Source organism: Thecamonas trahens (assembly GCF_000142905.1).
Source record: "Thecamonas trahens ATCC 50062 unplaced genomic scaffold supercont1.10, whole genome shotgun sequence".
Taxonomy (NCBI): domain Eukaryota; order Apusomonadida; family Apusomonadidae; genus Thecamonas; species Thecamonas trahens.
Window position 1 is genome coordinate 1 of NW_013657670.1, and position 17,117 is coordinate 17,117.

At 62.8% G+C, this 17,117-nt stretch overlaps 6 protein-coding genes across 7 annotated transcripts; 2 read left to right on the plus strand and 4 right to left on the minus strand.

Annotated features, from left to right (window-relative positions):
• Nucleotides 1-3,962: 3,962 nt before the first annotated feature.
• Nucleotides 3,963-8,243, minus strand: AMSG_02658 (the record flags this gene model as incomplete). 2 transcript variants are annotated; one of them, XM_013905049.1, is made up of 2 exons in its annotated part: nucleotides 3,963-6,753; nucleotides 7,570-8,190. In XM_013905049.1, 2 exons carry the CDS (start codon nucleotides 8,188-8,190, stop codon nucleotides 3,976-3,978), a joined length of 3,399 nt encoding a protein of 1,132 aa, XP_013760503.1. In that variant the 3' UTR covers nucleotides 3,963-3,975. The 2 variants fall into 2 exon arrangements, with proteins under 2 accessions (XP_013760503.1, XP_013760504.1); XM_013905050.1 differs by having other exon boundaries at nucleotides 3,963-8,243.
• Nucleotides 8,244-8,868: 625 nt separating this feature from the next.
• On the minus strand, nucleotides 8,869-9,627 carry AMSG_02659 (uncharacterized protein). Its single transcript, XM_013905051.1, has one exon. It carries the CDS (start codon nucleotides 9,561-9,563, stop codon nucleotides 8,880-8,882), a length of 684 nt encoding a protein of 227 aa, XP_013760505.1. The 5' UTR covers nucleotides 9,564-9,627; the 3' UTR covers nucleotides 8,869-8,879.
• Nucleotides 9,628-9,944: 317 nt separating this feature from the next.
• On the plus strand, nucleotides 9,945-11,408 carry AMSG_02660 (polyphosphoinositide binding protein Ssh2p). Its single transcript, XM_013905052.1, has 2 exons — nucleotides 9,945-9,967; nucleotides 10,054-11,408. Exon 2 carries the CDS (start codon nucleotides 10,054-10,056, stop codon nucleotides 11,128-11,130), a length of 1,077 nt encoding a protein of 358 aa, XP_013760506.1. The 5' UTR covers nucleotides 9,945-9,967; the 3' UTR covers nucleotides 11,131-11,408.
• Nucleotides 11,147-12,597, minus strand: AMSG_02661 (aminotransferase; the record flags this gene model as incomplete). The annotated part of the gene is made up of 1 exon (XM_013905053.1): nucleotides 11,147-12,597. The coding sequence occupies one exon, from the start codon at nucleotides 12,595-12,597 to the stop codon at nucleotides 11,164-11,166; it is 1,434 nt and encodes a 477-aa protein (XP_013760507.1). The 3' UTR covers nucleotides 11,147-11,163.
• Nucleotides 12,598-12,830: 233 nt separating this feature from the next.
• AMSG_02662 (uncharacterized protein) lies at nucleotides 12,831-14,351 on the plus strand (the record flags this gene model as incomplete). The annotated part of the gene is made up of 1 exon (XM_013905054.1): nucleotides 12,831-14,351. Exon 1 carries the CDS (start codon nucleotides 12,876-12,878, stop codon nucleotides 14,349-14,351), a length of 1,476 nt encoding a protein of 491 aa, XP_013760508.1. The 5' UTR covers nucleotides 12,831-12,875.
• Nucleotides 14,352-14,374: 23 nt separating this feature from the next.
• AMSG_02663 (uncharacterized protein) lies at nucleotides 14,375-17,016 on the minus strand (the record flags this gene model as incomplete). The annotated part of the gene is made up of 1 exon (XM_013905055.1): nucleotides 14,375-17,016. The coding sequence occupies exon 1, from the start codon at nucleotides 16,958-16,960 to the stop codon at nucleotides 14,375-14,377; it is 2,586 nt and encodes an 861-aa protein (XP_013760509.1). The 5' UTR covers nucleotides 16,961-17,016.
• Nucleotides 17,017-17,117: the final 101 nt, after the last annotated feature.

Below are 17,117 nucleotides of genomic sequence, written 5' to 3' on the forward strand. Positions count from 1 at the left end.
CTAACCCTAACCCTAACCCTAACCCTAACCCTAACCCTAACCCTAACCCTAACCCTAACCCTAACCCTAACCCTAACCCTAACCCTAACCCTAACCCTAACCCTAACCCTAACCCTAACCCTAACCCTAACCCTAACCCTAACCCTAACCCTAACCCTAACCCTAACCCTAACCCTAACCCTAACCCTAACCCTAACCCTAACCCTAACCCTAACCCTAACCCTAACCCTAACCCTAACCCTAACCCTAACCCTAACCCTAACCCTAACCCTAACCCTAACCCTAACCCTAACCCTAACCCTAACCCTAACCCTAACCCTAACCCTAACCCTAACCCTAACCCTAACCCTAACCCTAACCCTAACCCTAACCCTAACCCTAACCCTAACCCTAACCCTAACCCTAACCCTAACCCTAACCCTAACCCTAACCCTAACCCTAACCCTAACCCTAGCTGATGCCTCAACCCTAGCCACACTCCATTTCTCCCCACCGACCACCACCCACTCCACTTGCCACTCACTGGTCCCTTGGCACCCGTACTCATCCCATCCATGACCCACATCCACTTTCCCACCCACCCCACCATATTCATCCTCCACCCTACCGTGTGCATGGCTGTTCATGGGCCTGAATTGAGTCTTTGATGCTGATCGACAATCTCCATCCCCCATTGACACTTGCCCGTGTCACACGTTTGGTCGGGTCGCATGTGCGGGTTGGTTGTGACATGAATGTCATTCAACATTTTCATGATTCGCCACTCGTCACTTGTTCGATTGTTTGACATTGAGTTGATTGTCATTGATCATTGTCAATTGATCATTCGATTGTCTCTGCTTCTTTTGTTGTTGGCTGTCCATGTTCCTTGTTCTTAGCTGTTCATGTTTCGACATGCTTTGTTGTTACTATTGCCTGCCCTCATGTTGTGCTCTGGCTGCTTTTGCCTTTTATGCTTGACCGTAATCGACATGCATTCTCATCGATCATTGCCTTTGCTCTTGTTGTTGCTTTGTATCATTATTCGTCATGCTTCAATTGTTCTTGATTCTCCTGTTTTCATCGACCTTGACTTCCACATCCACCATCGTTCTTGCTCACTACACTATCGATTCTCAACTTTGTTGTCGTTTGTCGTGGTCATTAGTTGTGCATGCATTTTGTGTTGATTGACCCTGTTGTGTGGTGGTCATGGTTGATCTGCAGATCTGATCGATCAACCGCGCCCTGCCTCATCGACCTGAACGTCACCCGAGTCCATCCCATTGCCTGCCAGCCATATCCAATTCCTATTGGCGTACTCATACGTGTGCTGTGCAAGCTATGTATGATCATTGGTTGTTGTTGTGGACGTCATTGCCTCGTTTGATGCTGGTTCCGGCTTTTCTACAATTAATTCAACGTTCAACTCAATTAACGTCCGCCGCCTTCCCTCTGCCGGCCAAGTACCCGCCGCCCCTATCGCCCACACTCCACACACATCCATCAGCCGTATCATACTAACCTTCATCAATGCTGAAGCCCAATCTCCATACCTACTACCATTTCGCCCGTCACGACCCCACGTCACGACCCCTCTCATCCCCCCGTACCATTCTCATTACCACCCGTCACCACCAACCACCACCCGCACCCCCTACTTCACCACAATCACTATCATTCCAGCCACAATCACAACCACCTTGCCTTGGCCATCCTCACCACCATCCCATCGCGCACTCGGCTTCCTCTTCCTCCTCCTCCTCCTCCTCTTCCCGCTCCAGCTCACCCCCATCCTCTTCCTGACACCCATACCCCTCAACCATCACATGTCATCTTTCTGCCTATTCACCAACCAACAGCAATCTCGAGCCATCCAGCCTCGACCCTCTGCTGCCCCTGCCTCGCCGACCACCAGCCGCCAGCCGCCGCCCGCTCGCCCGATCAGGCCCACCTTCATCACCACCTAGCTCCCACCCACCATCAGCTACGCAACCCGCGTTCACGCTCAAGGTCATCACCCGCCGCATACTATTACCAGTACAAATATCGCTGTCGTCCATACCCATCGACCTCGGCTCATTTCCGCGTCGACTTGTTTGCCTAGGTGGTTGAGCACGTCCTCGACCGCCCGACCCCGCACATGCCCCCCACCAACCTCATTGCAAGATATGGCCAATCTGATTGCACTACTACTCTACTACATGCCCACACTACCCCCTTGCACAGTCTCCAATCCACAACTGCCGTATTCCGGAATCCGAGTTCTGCCACCTGAGGCCCAAGTTGTTGTCCTGGTGTCGTTTCGATGTTGCTGACCCCCCTCCCCGGGCCCATCTCCGACCCCCACTCCCCAACCTGTCCACCCACAACCATCACACCCACACCACACGTACTCACCACCCCTGCAAACATAGCCACCCACTCCCTGCCCGCCAATATTCACATCAGCCGACGCCAACCCGTCAACAGCATCGCTGCCGACCGCCTGCTGCTCGCCGCCGACCGCCGCCCGCCGCCGACCGACCATCGCCGGCACCACCGAGAGCAAGCTCGCCATCGACAGGGCATTGGAGACGATGCATGGAGATAGCCAGATCATTAGCAAAGACTACCAGTGCGCCCTCCAACCCAATCCTCCCCTCCCTCCTCCGGCCTCGCATCACAGCCCTCGCCGTCCTGGTTCGCCACCCGCCCCTGCTGCCGATCATCGAGCCAGACGACAAAGCCACCGGGCTGGCCAAGACAAGGAAGAACAAGAGAGGGCAAGTGCAAGCGATAGGCAATGCAGTGGCGGGCTAGAGTGCAGTGGTCTGCCTCCTCGTCCAATCCCAAGCCATCGTCTCCATCGACGTCCATCTCAATCCAATCCGTCCGCCCTCCTCGCCCCTTGCCGCCCAAACCCCTCCACCGTCATCACCCACACGTCACACACAGCCATCAGCCGTATCATACCCACCCACATCAATCCGCAAACCCAATCGCCATACCCAGCACCCCTCCGCCGCCACGCCACCGACGTCACGACCCCCCTCATCCCCCCTACCATTCTCATTACGTCCGATCACCCCCAACCACCACCCGCACCCCCTACTCCACCACCATCACTATCATATTAGTCACAACCACCACCCACATGCGTTGGCCATACCCACCACCATCCCATCGCACACTCGCTTCCTCTTCCTCCTCCTCCTCCTCTCCTAGCTCCATCACATCCCCTTCCTCACCCCCGACCCCGACACGCATATCCCTCAACCATCACATTCCATACTGCCCAGTCACGAATCAACAGCAATCGCAAGCCACCCAGCCCCGATCCCGCCCCCTCAGCTGCCCCCACCTTGCCGACCACCAGCCGCCCAGCTATCGCCCGCTCGCCCGATCAGCCCACGTTCATCACCACCTAGCTCCCACCCACTACCAGCTACGAAACCCGCGACTACATTCACGGCCATCACTCACCTCGCACCACCGTCAGTACCACCATCGCCACCATCCACTCCCCATCGTCTTCGGCTCATCCCACGCAACGACTTGTTGACCCCGTCTCCCGTCATCGCGGCTTACCGCTCGCTCCCCGAGCTCATCCTCGCCCTCCATGGCCCATTATCGCGACCACACACATGCGCAGTCCCTGCAAACATGAACATCCACTGGTCTCGTGCGCATACACGCCTCATCTTATGCTATCGCCGTCACCACCTCCACCCGTAATCTCCCTCTGTCTTCACTGAAACATACCAAGGGAAACAACAAGAGTGGAGAGTTCTGTTGATTGCTGTGTCGGCCATGTCGACTATCATACCCTTGCCTTGTCAACCTACTCATCTCCCTCTCGTTCCCTATCTTCTCAAATCCGCGGCCTGGCCATCCGGTGGCCGCCCACCTGTCGCTCAAGCCCACACGGCTGTCAAGCCTCTCCAGTCCATTCTCGACCACTACTACGCCCGCTCTAGCAGAGCGCGCGTGTGGCAAGGTATAGCTACTCGAGCTTTAGGTTGATGGGCCTGCAGGGTTGACCATCTCGGCCACCAGGTTGGCCGCGCGATTAGCAACATCGGCTAATGCGCGGGACGGCGAGGTGGTGTGCCAGTTGTGGGTTTCGGCGCCGTAGTTTTCCAGGGCGTAGACGGTGGCAACATGATCGGCCTTGCGGGCGGGCGTGAGCTCGGGGTGGCGCCAGAGTCCGTACTGCTCTGCATGGTCGGGCGATAAGAACGAAGCGTCCATGATCCTGAGCACGAGGTGCTGCGGGTCGGCCGTATCGACGTCAGCGGCGTGACGGAGCGTATTGGGCGAGATGTCGCTACAGATAAAGACTGGAAGTAGCTTACAACGGCCTGCATCGGCTTCAGCGAGGGCAGCTTTGGCCTCTGCGATGGCCCAATGTGTGACCATCATGTGCTTGGATACCAGGACGATGACGACACGCGAGGCGCGGACATGATCAGCAAGATCATCGGGGTACTCGCAGCGCTCACCGTCAAGCGACTTACTGTCGAGGAAGACGCAGAGTCCGCGGGCGGTGAGGTCGTCGTAAAGATCGAGGGCGGCGCCCTTGTCACCGCCGCCATGGCAAATGAACACGTCCCAACGCTTGAGGCTATGCTTTTGCTCCTCAGCTTCGATGATCTCGAGCTTGTCGACCACCGCCGTCATTCCCGGTCGTTGCGCGGGGCTAGCACTCCAGCACTTGCGAGCAAGCGCAACGTACACCTCCGATGCTCCCATGGAAGGCTCAAACTCTGGCCGTATCTCATCTTGCAACACCGCTTGCCGGATGCCCCGCTCATCGAGACCAGTACCCTTGTATGGGTACGATCCCGCGGCCAGCTCCCACATCACAACACCAAACGAGAACACATCTGCTTCCTTCCCGTACGTGTTCTCCTTGCCTGATACCATCACTTCCGGCGCCATCCAGCGGAACGTGCCTGCATTGGTCGTTGCCACGCCATTGCCCTTGAGCTTTGCCAGTCCAAAGTCCGCTACCTTCAGACGCATCCGTCCGCTCGCTCCGCTTAGGAGTAAGTTCGGTGACTTCATGTCGCCATGCACTACGCCTTTGCTGTGCAGATACGCCAGTCCGCGTGCAGCATCCAATGCAAGGGCTGCGGCGACCTGGGGAGGAAAACGGCCGTACCGCTCGTGGTAGTCGAAGAGCGAGCCGCGCTCCATCAGCTCAAACACAAGCGCAGGTCGCGGTCCGCTGTGATTTGTCGCAGGCATCATCGACAGCCCGAGAAACTGCACAATGTTCGGATCACGCAGCTTACCCAGCAGGACCGCTTCGTCTTTCAGTGAATGTTGCAGTGCTGATACATCCGCCTCGGGCGCTAGCTCCTGCGTGAACAGCACCTTGACCGCCACTGGTGTCTTGGCCCGCAGGCCACGGAAGACGCGTGCGTGCGCACCATGGCCGAGCTCGTCCTCCTTGAACACCTCCAAGTCATGCATGGCAACACGCTCGTGGCTCGATGGCGCAGCAGTGGTGGGCATGTTGTTGGACTCCAGACCTGGCTGGGTGTTGGAGTACACGTAGAGCCAGGGTTCCGGTTTCGGTGGAGTGGGTGTGTCGAGGAGGAACAGCGCAACGTCGTTGCCACGCAGTGCGGCATGCAACGGCGTCTCGCCTCCATTGTTTTCCTGATGGATTCGAGCCCTTCCCTGCGTCACCAACACTCGCGAGATATCGACATGGCCGTGAGCTGCTGCGACGTGGAGCGCTGTGTTCCCGTTAGAATCAACCGTGTTGGCAGCAGCGCCGAATCGGAGCAGGTGGACGACTACTTCGGTGAGGCCGGCAGCAGTTGCATGCATCAGTACTGTTTGGCCATCGTGAAACGATTCAAGTGGTGCTCCCGCGGCAATGAGGGTGCTAAGAAGATCCAAATCAGCCTTGAGGGTGGCGCCGAGAAGAGGAGCATGACCATCAACGGTGGCGGTCTGGACGGCGCGAAGGAAGTTGATGATGCGGGTGTAACCACGCATACTAGTGACGTCCAGTGGCTGAGCATCGACAAAAGCCCGTAGAGCTTGTGTACGTGTGGGGATGACCTTGGCACCACCTGCAGCCACAAGACAAATGACTACCTCCAGGTGGTTGTGTTGCGCAGCGACGTACAACGGCGTGCCTCCGTTGTTTTTGGCCTTGTCGACTGCTGCCCTGCCTCCGTTCACCAGCCATCGCACCATATCCAGTTGACCCTTCGCGGCAGCGACATACAGCGGCGTGGCTCCGTTCTTCAAAGCCATGTCGACCGCCGCCCTGCCCTCGTACACCAGCCATTGCACTGCATCCAGACAACCCATCTCGGCAGCCATGTACAGCGGCGTGACTCCGTTGGTCAAGGTCGTGTTGACCGCCGCCTTTCCCTCGCCCACCAGCCACTCCGCAACATCCAGGTGACCGTTATGCGCAGCAATGTACAGCGGTGTGGCTCCGTTGTTCAAGTCCTTGTCGACCGCCGCCTTGCCCTCGCCCACCAGCCACTTCACAACATCCAGGTGACGGTTATGCGCAGCGATGTACAGCGGTGTGGCTCCGTTGTTGCTAGCCTTGTCGACCTCCGCCTCGCCCTCGCTCACCAGCCACTTAACCACATCCAGATGACCGCTTCGCGCAGCTATGTACAGTGGCGTGACTCCGTTGGTCAAGGTCATGTTGACATCCGCCTTGCCCTCGCCCACCAGCCACTTCACAACATCCAGGTGACCGTTATGCGCAGCAATAAACAGCGGTGTGGCTCCGCTGTTGCTAGCCTTGTCGACCTCCGCCTCGCCCTTGCTCACCAGCCATCGCACCACATCCAGATGACCCATCTCGGCAGCCATGTACAGCGGCGTGGCTCCGTTGTTGTCGGCCTTGCCGACATCCGCCCTGCCCTCGCCCGCCAGCCACTGAACCACTTCCAGGTGCCCGCTATGCGCAGCAAAAGACAACGGTGTGACTCCGTCGTCGTCGGTCTCGTCGACTGCCACCTCGGACTTCTTCACCAGCCACTGTACCAAGCCTAGGTAACCCTGCTTCGCAGCGCTGAGCAAGCACGTGGCTCCGCTGTCCTCGTCTTGGTCAACCTCCATCCCGTATGCGCTCACCAGCCACTGCACCACATCCAGGTGGCCTTTCTCCGCAGCAACGTACAGTGGTGTCCATCCGTTGTTGTTGGCTTTGTCAACCTCCGCCCGGCCCTTGCTCACCAGCCATCGCACCACATACAGATGACCCATCTCGGCAGCCATGTACAGCGGCGTGGCTCCGTTGTTGTCGGCCTTGCCGACATCCGCCCTGCCCTCGCCCGCCAGCCACTGAACCACTTCCAGGTGCCCGCTATGCGCAGCAATAGACAACGGTGTGACTCCGTCGTCGTCGGTCTCGTCGACTGCCACCTCGGACTTCTTCACCAGCCACTGTACCAAGCCTAGGCAACCCTTCTTTGCAGCGTTGAGCAAGCACGTGGCTCCGCTGTTCTTGACTTGGTCAACCTCCGTCCCGTATGCGCTCACCAGCCACTCAACCACATCCTTGTGGCCTTTCTGCGCAGCAATGTACAGCGGTGTGGCTCCGCTGTAGCTAGCCTTGTCGACCTCCGCCCCGCCCTCGCTCACCAGCCACTTAACCACATCCAGATGACCGCTTCGCGCAGCTATGTACAGTGGCGTGGCTCCGTTGTTCAGGGCCTTGTCGACCGCCGCCTTGCCCTTGCCCACCAGCCACTCAACCACATCCTTGTGGCCTTTCTGCGCAGCGATGTACAGCGGTGTCCATCCCTTGTTGTTGGCTTTGTCGACATCCGCCCTACCCTCGTTCACCAGCCACTCAACCACATCCTTGTGGCCTTTCTGCGCAGCAATGCACAGCGGTGTCCATCCCTTGTTGTTGGCTTTGTCGACATCCGCCCCACCCTTGCTCACCAGCCACTGCATCACATCCAGGTGTCCACCCCAGGCAGCAGCCATCGCCGCCGTCCACCCGTCCGTCCGCCCATCCTCCACCCCCACCACCGCACTCCCCACTAGCCACTGCACCACATTCTTCCGCCCCATCCGCGCCGCGCCCGTCAGAGCCGTGTCCTGGTACACAACCCGGTCATTGACCCCGGACACCACTTGATCCTTCACCGCCACGCCACCCTCCACCAGCTCCTGTACCCTCTCCAGGTCTCCCGCGCGGGCCGCACGCACAAGCTCCTGCACCCCGCCGCTCATGTCGTCGGTCGCAATAGTGAACTTGTAGACTGCTTTGTTCTCCCTCCTCGGCTGTGCTCTTGAGAAAGGTGTACCCGCTCCCCCGCCTTTCCCCTTTTTTGTTGACCTACGCTGTCACACTCATGCGGACGGAAGTCACACAGGAAGAAGTGTGCCGGCCTGCTCTGCTGCCAACTCGCGCTGGAAGCAGCAGCCGCAACACAGATGATATTCACACCACAACTACCACGTCTTCCTCGATAGCCTTGACTATCGCTATCTGCTGCCAACCCAGCATCCGAGTGGTCGTCGTCGTCATCGCCATCGCCATCGTCCCCTCCTCCACCCGACGGCTGTGCGACAACGCCATCGTCGCCGTGAGCATCTACCTCTGTCCTCGCCTCTTCCGCTTCGTGGGCTCTGCCCCGTACACTACGGTACAGATCTTGATACCTGCCGATGCATGACGAAACCGTATTGGCTGCGATTGGTCTGGTGCCTGGCCGATCCCCTCCAGCAAAGCGATAGGCTGCGAGGCTGCGATCTGGGCTCGCGGTGCGCGGACAAGCTTCGTCCACGCATTTAATATCTACATCGCCAAGCCCTCCCCTCCCCGCACCGCCGCCTCTGATCACGGTGTGCCAATGTCCGCCATTAACGCAAATTGAGCGCTTCTACCCCGAGCATGTGGTGCACAGGTGTGATGGTGGTCAGCCTTCATTTCGCCCGTTGCGCTCCGTGTCGGCGCTCTGTGTCTGTGCCCGCACAAACGCATCGAACTCTTCCCGGCTTCTGATCCCAGCCTCCCGCAGATCAGCGACGGTGGCCAGGCCCAGATCATCGAGCGCCTGAAACGAGCTCAAGCCCAAGTCGCGCATCGACGCGTTTGTGTGGCCAAAGGCCCCGCCCACCACATAGTACGCCGGCTCGTCGTCGCCCAGCGCCACATCGTCGGCCGAGCCGACCTCTACAAACGCTGACCGCAGCGCAGCCACAATCGATCCAATCGTCCGTGGCTTTGATGGATCGTGGGCGATGAGCGTACCGAGCGCGTTCGCCTGCTCCAGCAGCACGTCGAGCTTCTCGCCCTCTACAGCAATCTCCAGGTGCTTGTACCGTGCCAGCCGCACGAGCGCTGGCCGCAGTCCCGACTGAATCGCCGAATACTCGGCAATTGCCTCCTCCCACTGCTCCTTGCCCACGGCCTTGAACTGCGGAAGCTGCAGCAGCTGCTTGTCGAGCTGTTCCTGGTGTTCCGCCACAACTCGCAGCGCCTTCTGCAACTGATGCGCGCGACGAACAAGGCGCTCGAGCTCGTGCTCCAACGTCGCCACAGACTCGTGCAAGTCGCGCATCACCGCCTGCGCTACAAACGAGGTATGCCGTGCCGACATGATGTCCCTCTACCCTCTCTGATCCGGGTCCTCGCTGCCTCAGGTGCGCGCGCCCAAACCGGGGCAGCCGGGAGTGAGTTGTTTGTCTCCGTTTTGACTCGTCCGCCTTGGAACACTTCTTCCATACCTTCGCCATCACCACAGCACATCAACACCGATTTCTGCTCGCGTCGCTTGTATCGCCATACATGGCCATGCCGCGGCTCGTGACAAACAAATGGCCACCCCATCCCGCCCCCCGCCCGCCGCCCTCGCCCACCCCGGTTGCCGATCCCGCCCTCGCCCTCGCCCACACCACCCCTCTCACACACCCACCCTCCTAGCCTACCATGGCCAGCTCACTAGATGAGTACGACATCTCCCAGGTCGAGGGTAACACACCGTTGTCGAATGCTCAACGAGGAGTACGCACTGCCCTGCTCCTCCCCACATCCCTGACTTGCCCTCTCCTCGCCCGCCGACAGCACACTCACACGTTGCCGTCTCGCAGATGGTTGCCACTCTCTCCGAGTACTGCAAGGACAAGGGCATGGATTTTATGCTCGAGCGCCCCTCGGACGTGCGGCTTGTACTGGAGAACCATGCCTGCAATTGGGACCTTGAGCTGGCCAAGGAGCACGTTGAGAAGCTCGACGGGTGGAACGCTGACGTTGCGCCCGGCGACATCCTCCTCGACGACGTCGCTCCCGAGCTGGAGCAGAACAAGGTGTATTGGGCCGGAACCGATGTCCACGGCCACCCCACTCTTTGGTTCCTCCTCCGCAACCACCGCCCCAATCCCGATGGTCCGGACCGCGACGTCCGCGCCGTCATCTTTATGCTGCACCAGGGCCTGCAACGGATGCGGCTCCCGGTCGAGAAGTTTAACCTTGTCTTTGACCTCTCCAATGCCGCCCGTGCCAACCAAGACCTCACCTTTTTCAAGCGCGTCATCTCTGCTGTCGGCTCGGCCTGGCCGGGCCGGTCCTTTAAGATCTTCATCCTCTCGCCGGGCTTCTTCACCCGCATGATCTGGAACGTCGTCAAGCCGTTTCTCCCGGCCCGCACCCTCGAGCGCATCAAGTTTGTCAAGAACCCGGACCCGGCGCTCCAGCACTGGTTTGCGCCGGACCAGCTCCTTGCCCGCTATGGAGGCTCAGTAACGAATGTCTACGACTACACCACCGCCGCCGCCACAGACTTTCCCATCGGGCTCGACCTCTCCCCGCCGCCGGCATCGCCCAAGCTCGCAGCACGCGCACCAGCGCTCGCCGTCTCGCCGTCAAATGCCTCGACATGTCTCTCGGACTGGACCGACGACTCGTGTGAGCCGCAGTCCGAGTACGACGAGCCAAGCTCGTACTCGCCGTCGCCTCCGGCCGAGCACCGCCACAGCCCCACCGCGCACGACCTCGCCGTCTCGCGCCGCCTCGAGCGCCTTGCCCACGCTACTGACAACTCGTCGCGGGCGCTTGATGAAGCCGAGACTGAGCTTGCCGCGGTCCGCAAACGCCTGGCCGACTTTGAGCGGACCCTCGACGAGCGCGAGTCCCGGGCGGCGGACGGTGGATGCTGCTCGCTCATGTGATGCTCGCACAACACTATGCCATGCCTGTTTTACTCACCGAGCTCCGCACCACGCCGCAAGCCGGTCCATGCCACGGACAACCTTGGGTGCCACAGCCGCCACGTCGACGTGCCCGGTTGCGGCGTATGCGTCAAGAGCGGCGGCGCCGTCAAAGTCAACAAACGCGAGCCGGAGCGAGAGCTCGTCGTGTGGGACAGAGAACGGCGCACCAGGCAGCATGGCGACGCCCGTCTCGGCCAGGATGGTGTGCGCGAGCTCGACATTGGTCGAGATGCCCTTGGCGTCAGCGAGCCACTCGCCGTGCGCGTCGTTGAACGACGGGAAGACGTAAAAGCCGCCATCAGGCTTCGGCGTCGCCATACCGGCCGCGTTGGCAGCGTCGGCCACGTAGCCGCCGACCGCCTTGAGCACCGCCCGCGAGCCCTCGAGGTACGCTGCCAGCGGCTCGGACGCCTCGCCTGGGTACGCCGCTGTCGCCGCGTACTGGATCGGCGCCGACGTCGCCGAAAACGTCTCCGACGCCACCACATGCATGGCATCGCGGAGCCACCGGAGCTCGCGCGGGAAGCAAAAGTGGCCCAGTCGCCACCCGCCGGCGCCCGCCCACTTGGACAGTCCGTCCGAGACAATGGTGCCCTCCGGGTACGCGCTCGCCAGCGACGCGTGCTGCCCGGTGTGGTGGACCTTGCCGTAGATCTCGTCCGCAAGCACAATGACGTTGTGCTTGCGGAAGACGCCCGCGAGCGCTTCCAGCTCGCTTGCCGAGTACGAGAGCCCCGTCGGGTTCGACGGGTAGTTGAGGATGAGGACCGAGGCGCGGGAGTCGGTCCCGGGCTTGCCCACAAAGTGCGCCTCGGCCACCTCGGGCGTCAGCTTCCACCCGTCAGCCCGTGCCGTCGGCACCACATCGATCGCCCGCCCAGCAATGAGACTCTGCGGAAGGTACGAGACCCACGACGCCGCCGGAATGCTGATGGTGCCCTCGATGGCTACCTGGAGATTGAACAGCAGCTCCTTCGATCCCGGGCCGACCATGATGTCCTCGGCTGCCACCGGGCGCCCGATCCGCCCGGCCATCTCGCTTGCCACGCAGGCTTGCAGTGCTGCCAGGCCCTGCACCGCCTCGTAGTCCTTCTGCGCCGCGTGCCGCTGCAGAGCCTCCACAAGCTCGCCCGGCACCGGAAACGGCGACTGGCCAAAGCCAAACCGGACCACATCCTCGCCGGCCGCCACCTTGGCCGCGCTCAGCTCGTTGATCGCCAACGTCGGCGACTTGCCCAGCCCCTGCACAGCCTTGGCAATCGGAAAGTTTGCACTCGACGTCCCGCTGCCCGCCGCCACCCCCATCAGCGCCGCATGCTCGGCCGAGCCAGCCTCTGACGCGTAGCCGCGACAGACAGCCCCCGCCACCGTGGTCGCCACAACTCCAGCATGCACGCCACGTCCAAGTCCACCAATGCGCAGCATTTTGTTCCTCTCTCTGTGCTCTCCGTCGACAAGTATACTCCTTCAAAGCCCCGCCCTCACCGCCCAGCCCCACACAGGCATGCCCACCCATCGCCACCACCACCACCACGGCCACCACATCACCACCACCTAGCCACGTGGACTGTCCCCCACCGTTCACAAATTTTACCACTACCACCCCCCACCCCCACCCCACACACACAAACACACACCACCACACACCACACTCCCTACATGCCCCTCCACACGCACATGCACACGTCCACACCCACCTCACCATGATATACAGGGTCACGGTCTTCTCCCATGTCACCCTCGGCCCGGTCCACATGACCGACCTCTTCATCCCGCCGCACGTGGCCGACGCCGTCGAGGCCCTCTCGCACATGCTTACCTCGTCGTCGTCGTCCATCGTCTCCTCGGCCTCGCCGCGCCACCACCCGCTTGGCTCGGCTGCCGCGCACGCATGGCACGCGCCGCAGCTCCTCCCGCGAGTGGCAGACGGCAAGTGCAAGCTCGGGTTTGGCTCGGGCGAGGCCGCCGTCGTCGTCGTCACCGCCGCGTCGGGCGCGTTCCCGGCCGAGCGCTACGCCGCGCTCCTTGCCCGGGCCATCGACTCGGACCCGTCGCTCCTCGACGACAAGCCGGCGTTCTCGGCTCGAGTCGCCTTTGAGGCACTTCCGCTCCTCTATCACCTGGTACCGCAGCTCGAGGGCGAGCTGATGCGGGTCAAGCCCGAGCACGTTGAGCTCGCCGAGCTCCTCGACCGCCACATCGACGGCGAGACCTCGCTCGGCATTGTCCTGGCCCTCGCCACGGGCCTCTGCCACCGCAACTGGCGCGGCGAGGTTGTCCCTGCGCCGCCTGCTGCCATTGTTGCCCGCTATCAGGGCATCTACACCCGCGATTCTGATGGGCCGTACACGCCGCCGCCGCGGCTTGTCGCCCTCGCCGGCGCCGTCATCATGTTCCTTGTCCGCTATTCGTGGCTCCGCACGCCCAAGCGCGCCCGCCACTCGCGCGTCCTCCCGTTTGTCCGCATCTGCTCTGCCGTCCATCCGTACGATGTCCTCCGCCCGACCGCCGTCGCCTCGGGCGCCCAGCTCGCCGCCAAGCTGGTCGCTGCCGCTGCTGAGACCTCGCCGCCGGTCACTCCCCAGGCTGCCGAGCTTGTCTACGTCCTTCTCGACGGCTTTACCCCGCTCTCGGCCGCGCAGTCGGCAGCTCCTCTCCCGACCTGGCTCACCAAAGCCATCGCCACCGCCCTCCTTCACGTCGGCCTTGTCGAGCGCGCCGTTCTCATTCCGCACGCCATCCCGGCCCTGCTGCCGGGCAGCGAGCGGGTGCACTCACTGCGTGTGCGCGCCTCATGGCTCTCGCGCCTCTGGGCCCTTGTCTCCCACGATGCCCGCGCCGCCAGCCAGCGTGCTCTCATCGCCCGTCTCGCCACCTTTTTCGACTCGCGCTGGGCTCTCGAACACGTGGCGCTCTTCTCGGGCGTCGATCTGGCGACGCTCGCCCCGCTCGGCTGGGACCACGGCCTCGCGTTCGAGACCCTTGCCTGGTCCCCGTCCTCGTCGCTGTTCAAGCCCGACTACACGGCGTCGCGCCCGCTTCGCTCTCGGCCGTCGCCGGCCCGCCCGCCGCCGCGCCTGCTCGCTGGCCCTCAGCATGCCGGCGATGCCGAGGCCAGCGACGGTGCCGAGACCGAGGCCACGCCGCTCCTCGCTGCCCGGCCTTCGTTCCTCTGGTAACGTTGCGGCTGTCACGGTTTCTTTTACGCCTCATCGTCCGACGGCGGCGCGTCGACAAGTCCAAAGTCAGAGTCAGAGTCAGAGTCGGACATGGCCGGCGCCATCGACGCCGCCACGTTGTTCACGAGCGAGTCCGGGACGACGACGCCTGTGGTGATCGCTGCCTTTGGCACGGCGTCGACGGCCGGCGCCGCCTCGTCTCTGCCAGAGCTCACAACCGCCATCGGCTTGAGGTTGAGCGCCGGGATGGGGGCGCTCGGTGCAGCTGGCGTCGCGCTCGCCACTGGAGCTGGCGCGTCCCACACCGGCTTGGCGCGCTTGGCCGGCGGCTCGGGCTGGTGGCTCTCGGCCTCGGGCGCGAGCTCCACGGGCTCGAGCTTGCGCTTCCGCGATCCAACAGCGAGCGAGGCGAGCGGGGCGGTGTTGGCGGCAGCAGCTCCGGCGGCGGCGGCGGCGGCTGCCTCGGTGTGGACTGCGTGGTCGAGCTGAGCCTGGATTTCGCCGTGGGCGGCGGCAACGATCGGGCGCGAGGTGAGGAGCGGGACGCGCGGGTGCATGAGCGAGATGGCGAGGGCACGGCCGGCAGTGGCGGCGCGGAGGACCTCGGTCGAGGTCGTCGACGCCGACGCCAAAGTAAAGGCCTGCACGGCAAAGGCGAGCGAGGGAGAGGCGACAACCCGCGGGCGCATGAGGCAGGCGGTGAGCGCCTTGACGTACCCAGTGCGCATGACGTTAGAAATCTTAGCTGCAGGCTCCAACAGTGGGCCGATGCACGCAGCCTCGAGCGCGTCGTGGGTGGCCGACGGCAGGACGCCGCGGTAGCCGAGAGCAAGAGCCTCCAGCGCGTCGGCGGCGGCGACGGCGAGCGCCTCGGCGGCGACGGTGTGGATGGTGACGTGCGAGAGGGCGTGCGCCGGGTTGGTGGACGAGGTGGCGCCGGCAGCGCCGCCGCGCTTCCGGCGGCGACCGCCACTCAGCGTCGACGCCGTGCCCGAGGTGATGGCGGCCGGGATGAGCGCGAGGTCGGCGGTGAGGGCGGTGACGGCGGCGTCCAGGAGCGACATGGCGCCGTGCGTCGAGGCCGGCGCCACAAAGGGAAGGCGGAGGCAAAAGGCGGCAAAGACGTGGTACACAGCAGCGTGGTAGCCAGGCGATGCCGAGTGTGAGCCCGGACCCCGCTTGGCCATCACCGCCGTCCGCATGGCATCCGTGAGCGCCGAGTAGCGGGCAGACATCGCACCCATGCCCGGGAGCTCGACGAGCGTGCCCAGAAAGGCCACGACCGCCAGCTGCATGTGCGGAAGGAGGAGCGCCGCCTGCGCCGACATGAGCGACGAGGAAAACATGGCAGTGGCGAGCGCAGAGACGTCGACCGAGCCGGTCGAGCTCGACCGTGAGAGCTTGCCGACGTCGACGGCGAGGACGCGCGCGATGAGGCCGATCGACGCGTCGATAGGGAGCACAACAAGGAGCGAGGCGACGGTGCCCTTGCCGGCGCCAGCCGCCGACGACTTGAGGAGCGCAGTGAGGAGGGCGCAGAGCGAAGAGAACCGCGCCCGAAGCGCGTCGAGCTGGGTCAGCGGGTCGAGCTTGGCGAGGACGCGGGTGCGGAAGCCGGACGAGGCGTCAGCCTGGCTCTTGGCCCGCTGCCGGGCGTGCCCGCGGCCACCGCCGCTCTCCACCTCGGCCGACATCATCCCAGTCCCGTCGGGCACCCGCGGCGCCGGCGTCTCCTCGCTCCCTCCGCCGGGCACGTGGTAGCTCGGCGGGCCGCTCGGCCCGGCCCCGCGCGGCTTGCCGACCACAATGTCGAGAACGGCGTGCGCCCAGGCAAGGACCCGGCAGTACGAGCCGGACCACGCGGCGTCCGACTTGACGATGCGAGGAAGAGCGGCGAGAATGTGGACGCCAGTTTCTGCCAGCTGAGCGTCGGGTGCATCGAGGAGGGGGAGGGCCAGCGTCTCGAGGCCGGCCACAAACGGGCGGAGCGAGACGCCGAGCACGTCTACCGCCGCCGCCACCGCGTGCGCCACTGCGCTCATCAGGCTCGCCTCCTGCATCTTGGGCGAGAGAAGGGCAGTCATGAGGCCCGAGAGATGGAACGACGACGAAGACCGCGCGTCCAGATCGCCGAGCTTAGCCTTCTTGGCCGCGTGGCCCGACAGCACGTCCTTCTTGAGCTCGGGAATGGTGGCCAGGACGCGCAGCATGAGGCCGATGGCGCCGAGCGCAGCAGCGCGGACGTTCGGCTTGGCCACCACCCGCTGCGCCACCGCCGCCAGCGCCTGCAGCCAGGCCGGATACCGCGGCGCGAGCAGAGGCCGCCAATACAGGGCCCGGGCCGGCGTGAGGGCCACAATCTCGGCCAGGATGGTGTTGAGCACATCGATGCCTGCCGCAAAGACCTTGGGCAGAGTCGACGTCACCATAGCCGTCGTCGCCTTGAGCACCTTCTCATGTCCGCTTGTCAGCTCCTCGCTTCCCGGGTTGAGCAGCTCCCACGTGGTGAGCGTCTCGATGACCACCTCGACAGCCTCGACGGCCTCGAGCGGGCTGGCCAGGTAGCTGCTCACCATGTTGAGCATCCGCCGCGGCGCTTGGCTCGCCATCTGCTCAATGTATGAAGGCTGGACAAAGTTGAGTGTGGGTGGGCTGCGCTGCGCTGGGCGGGAGAGTGTGGGGAGAGGTGGAGGGGTAGGGGTGGGGTGGTGGTGGTGGGGGGTGTGAGAGTGATGCGGAGAGATGGAGGATGGATGGAGTAGTGGG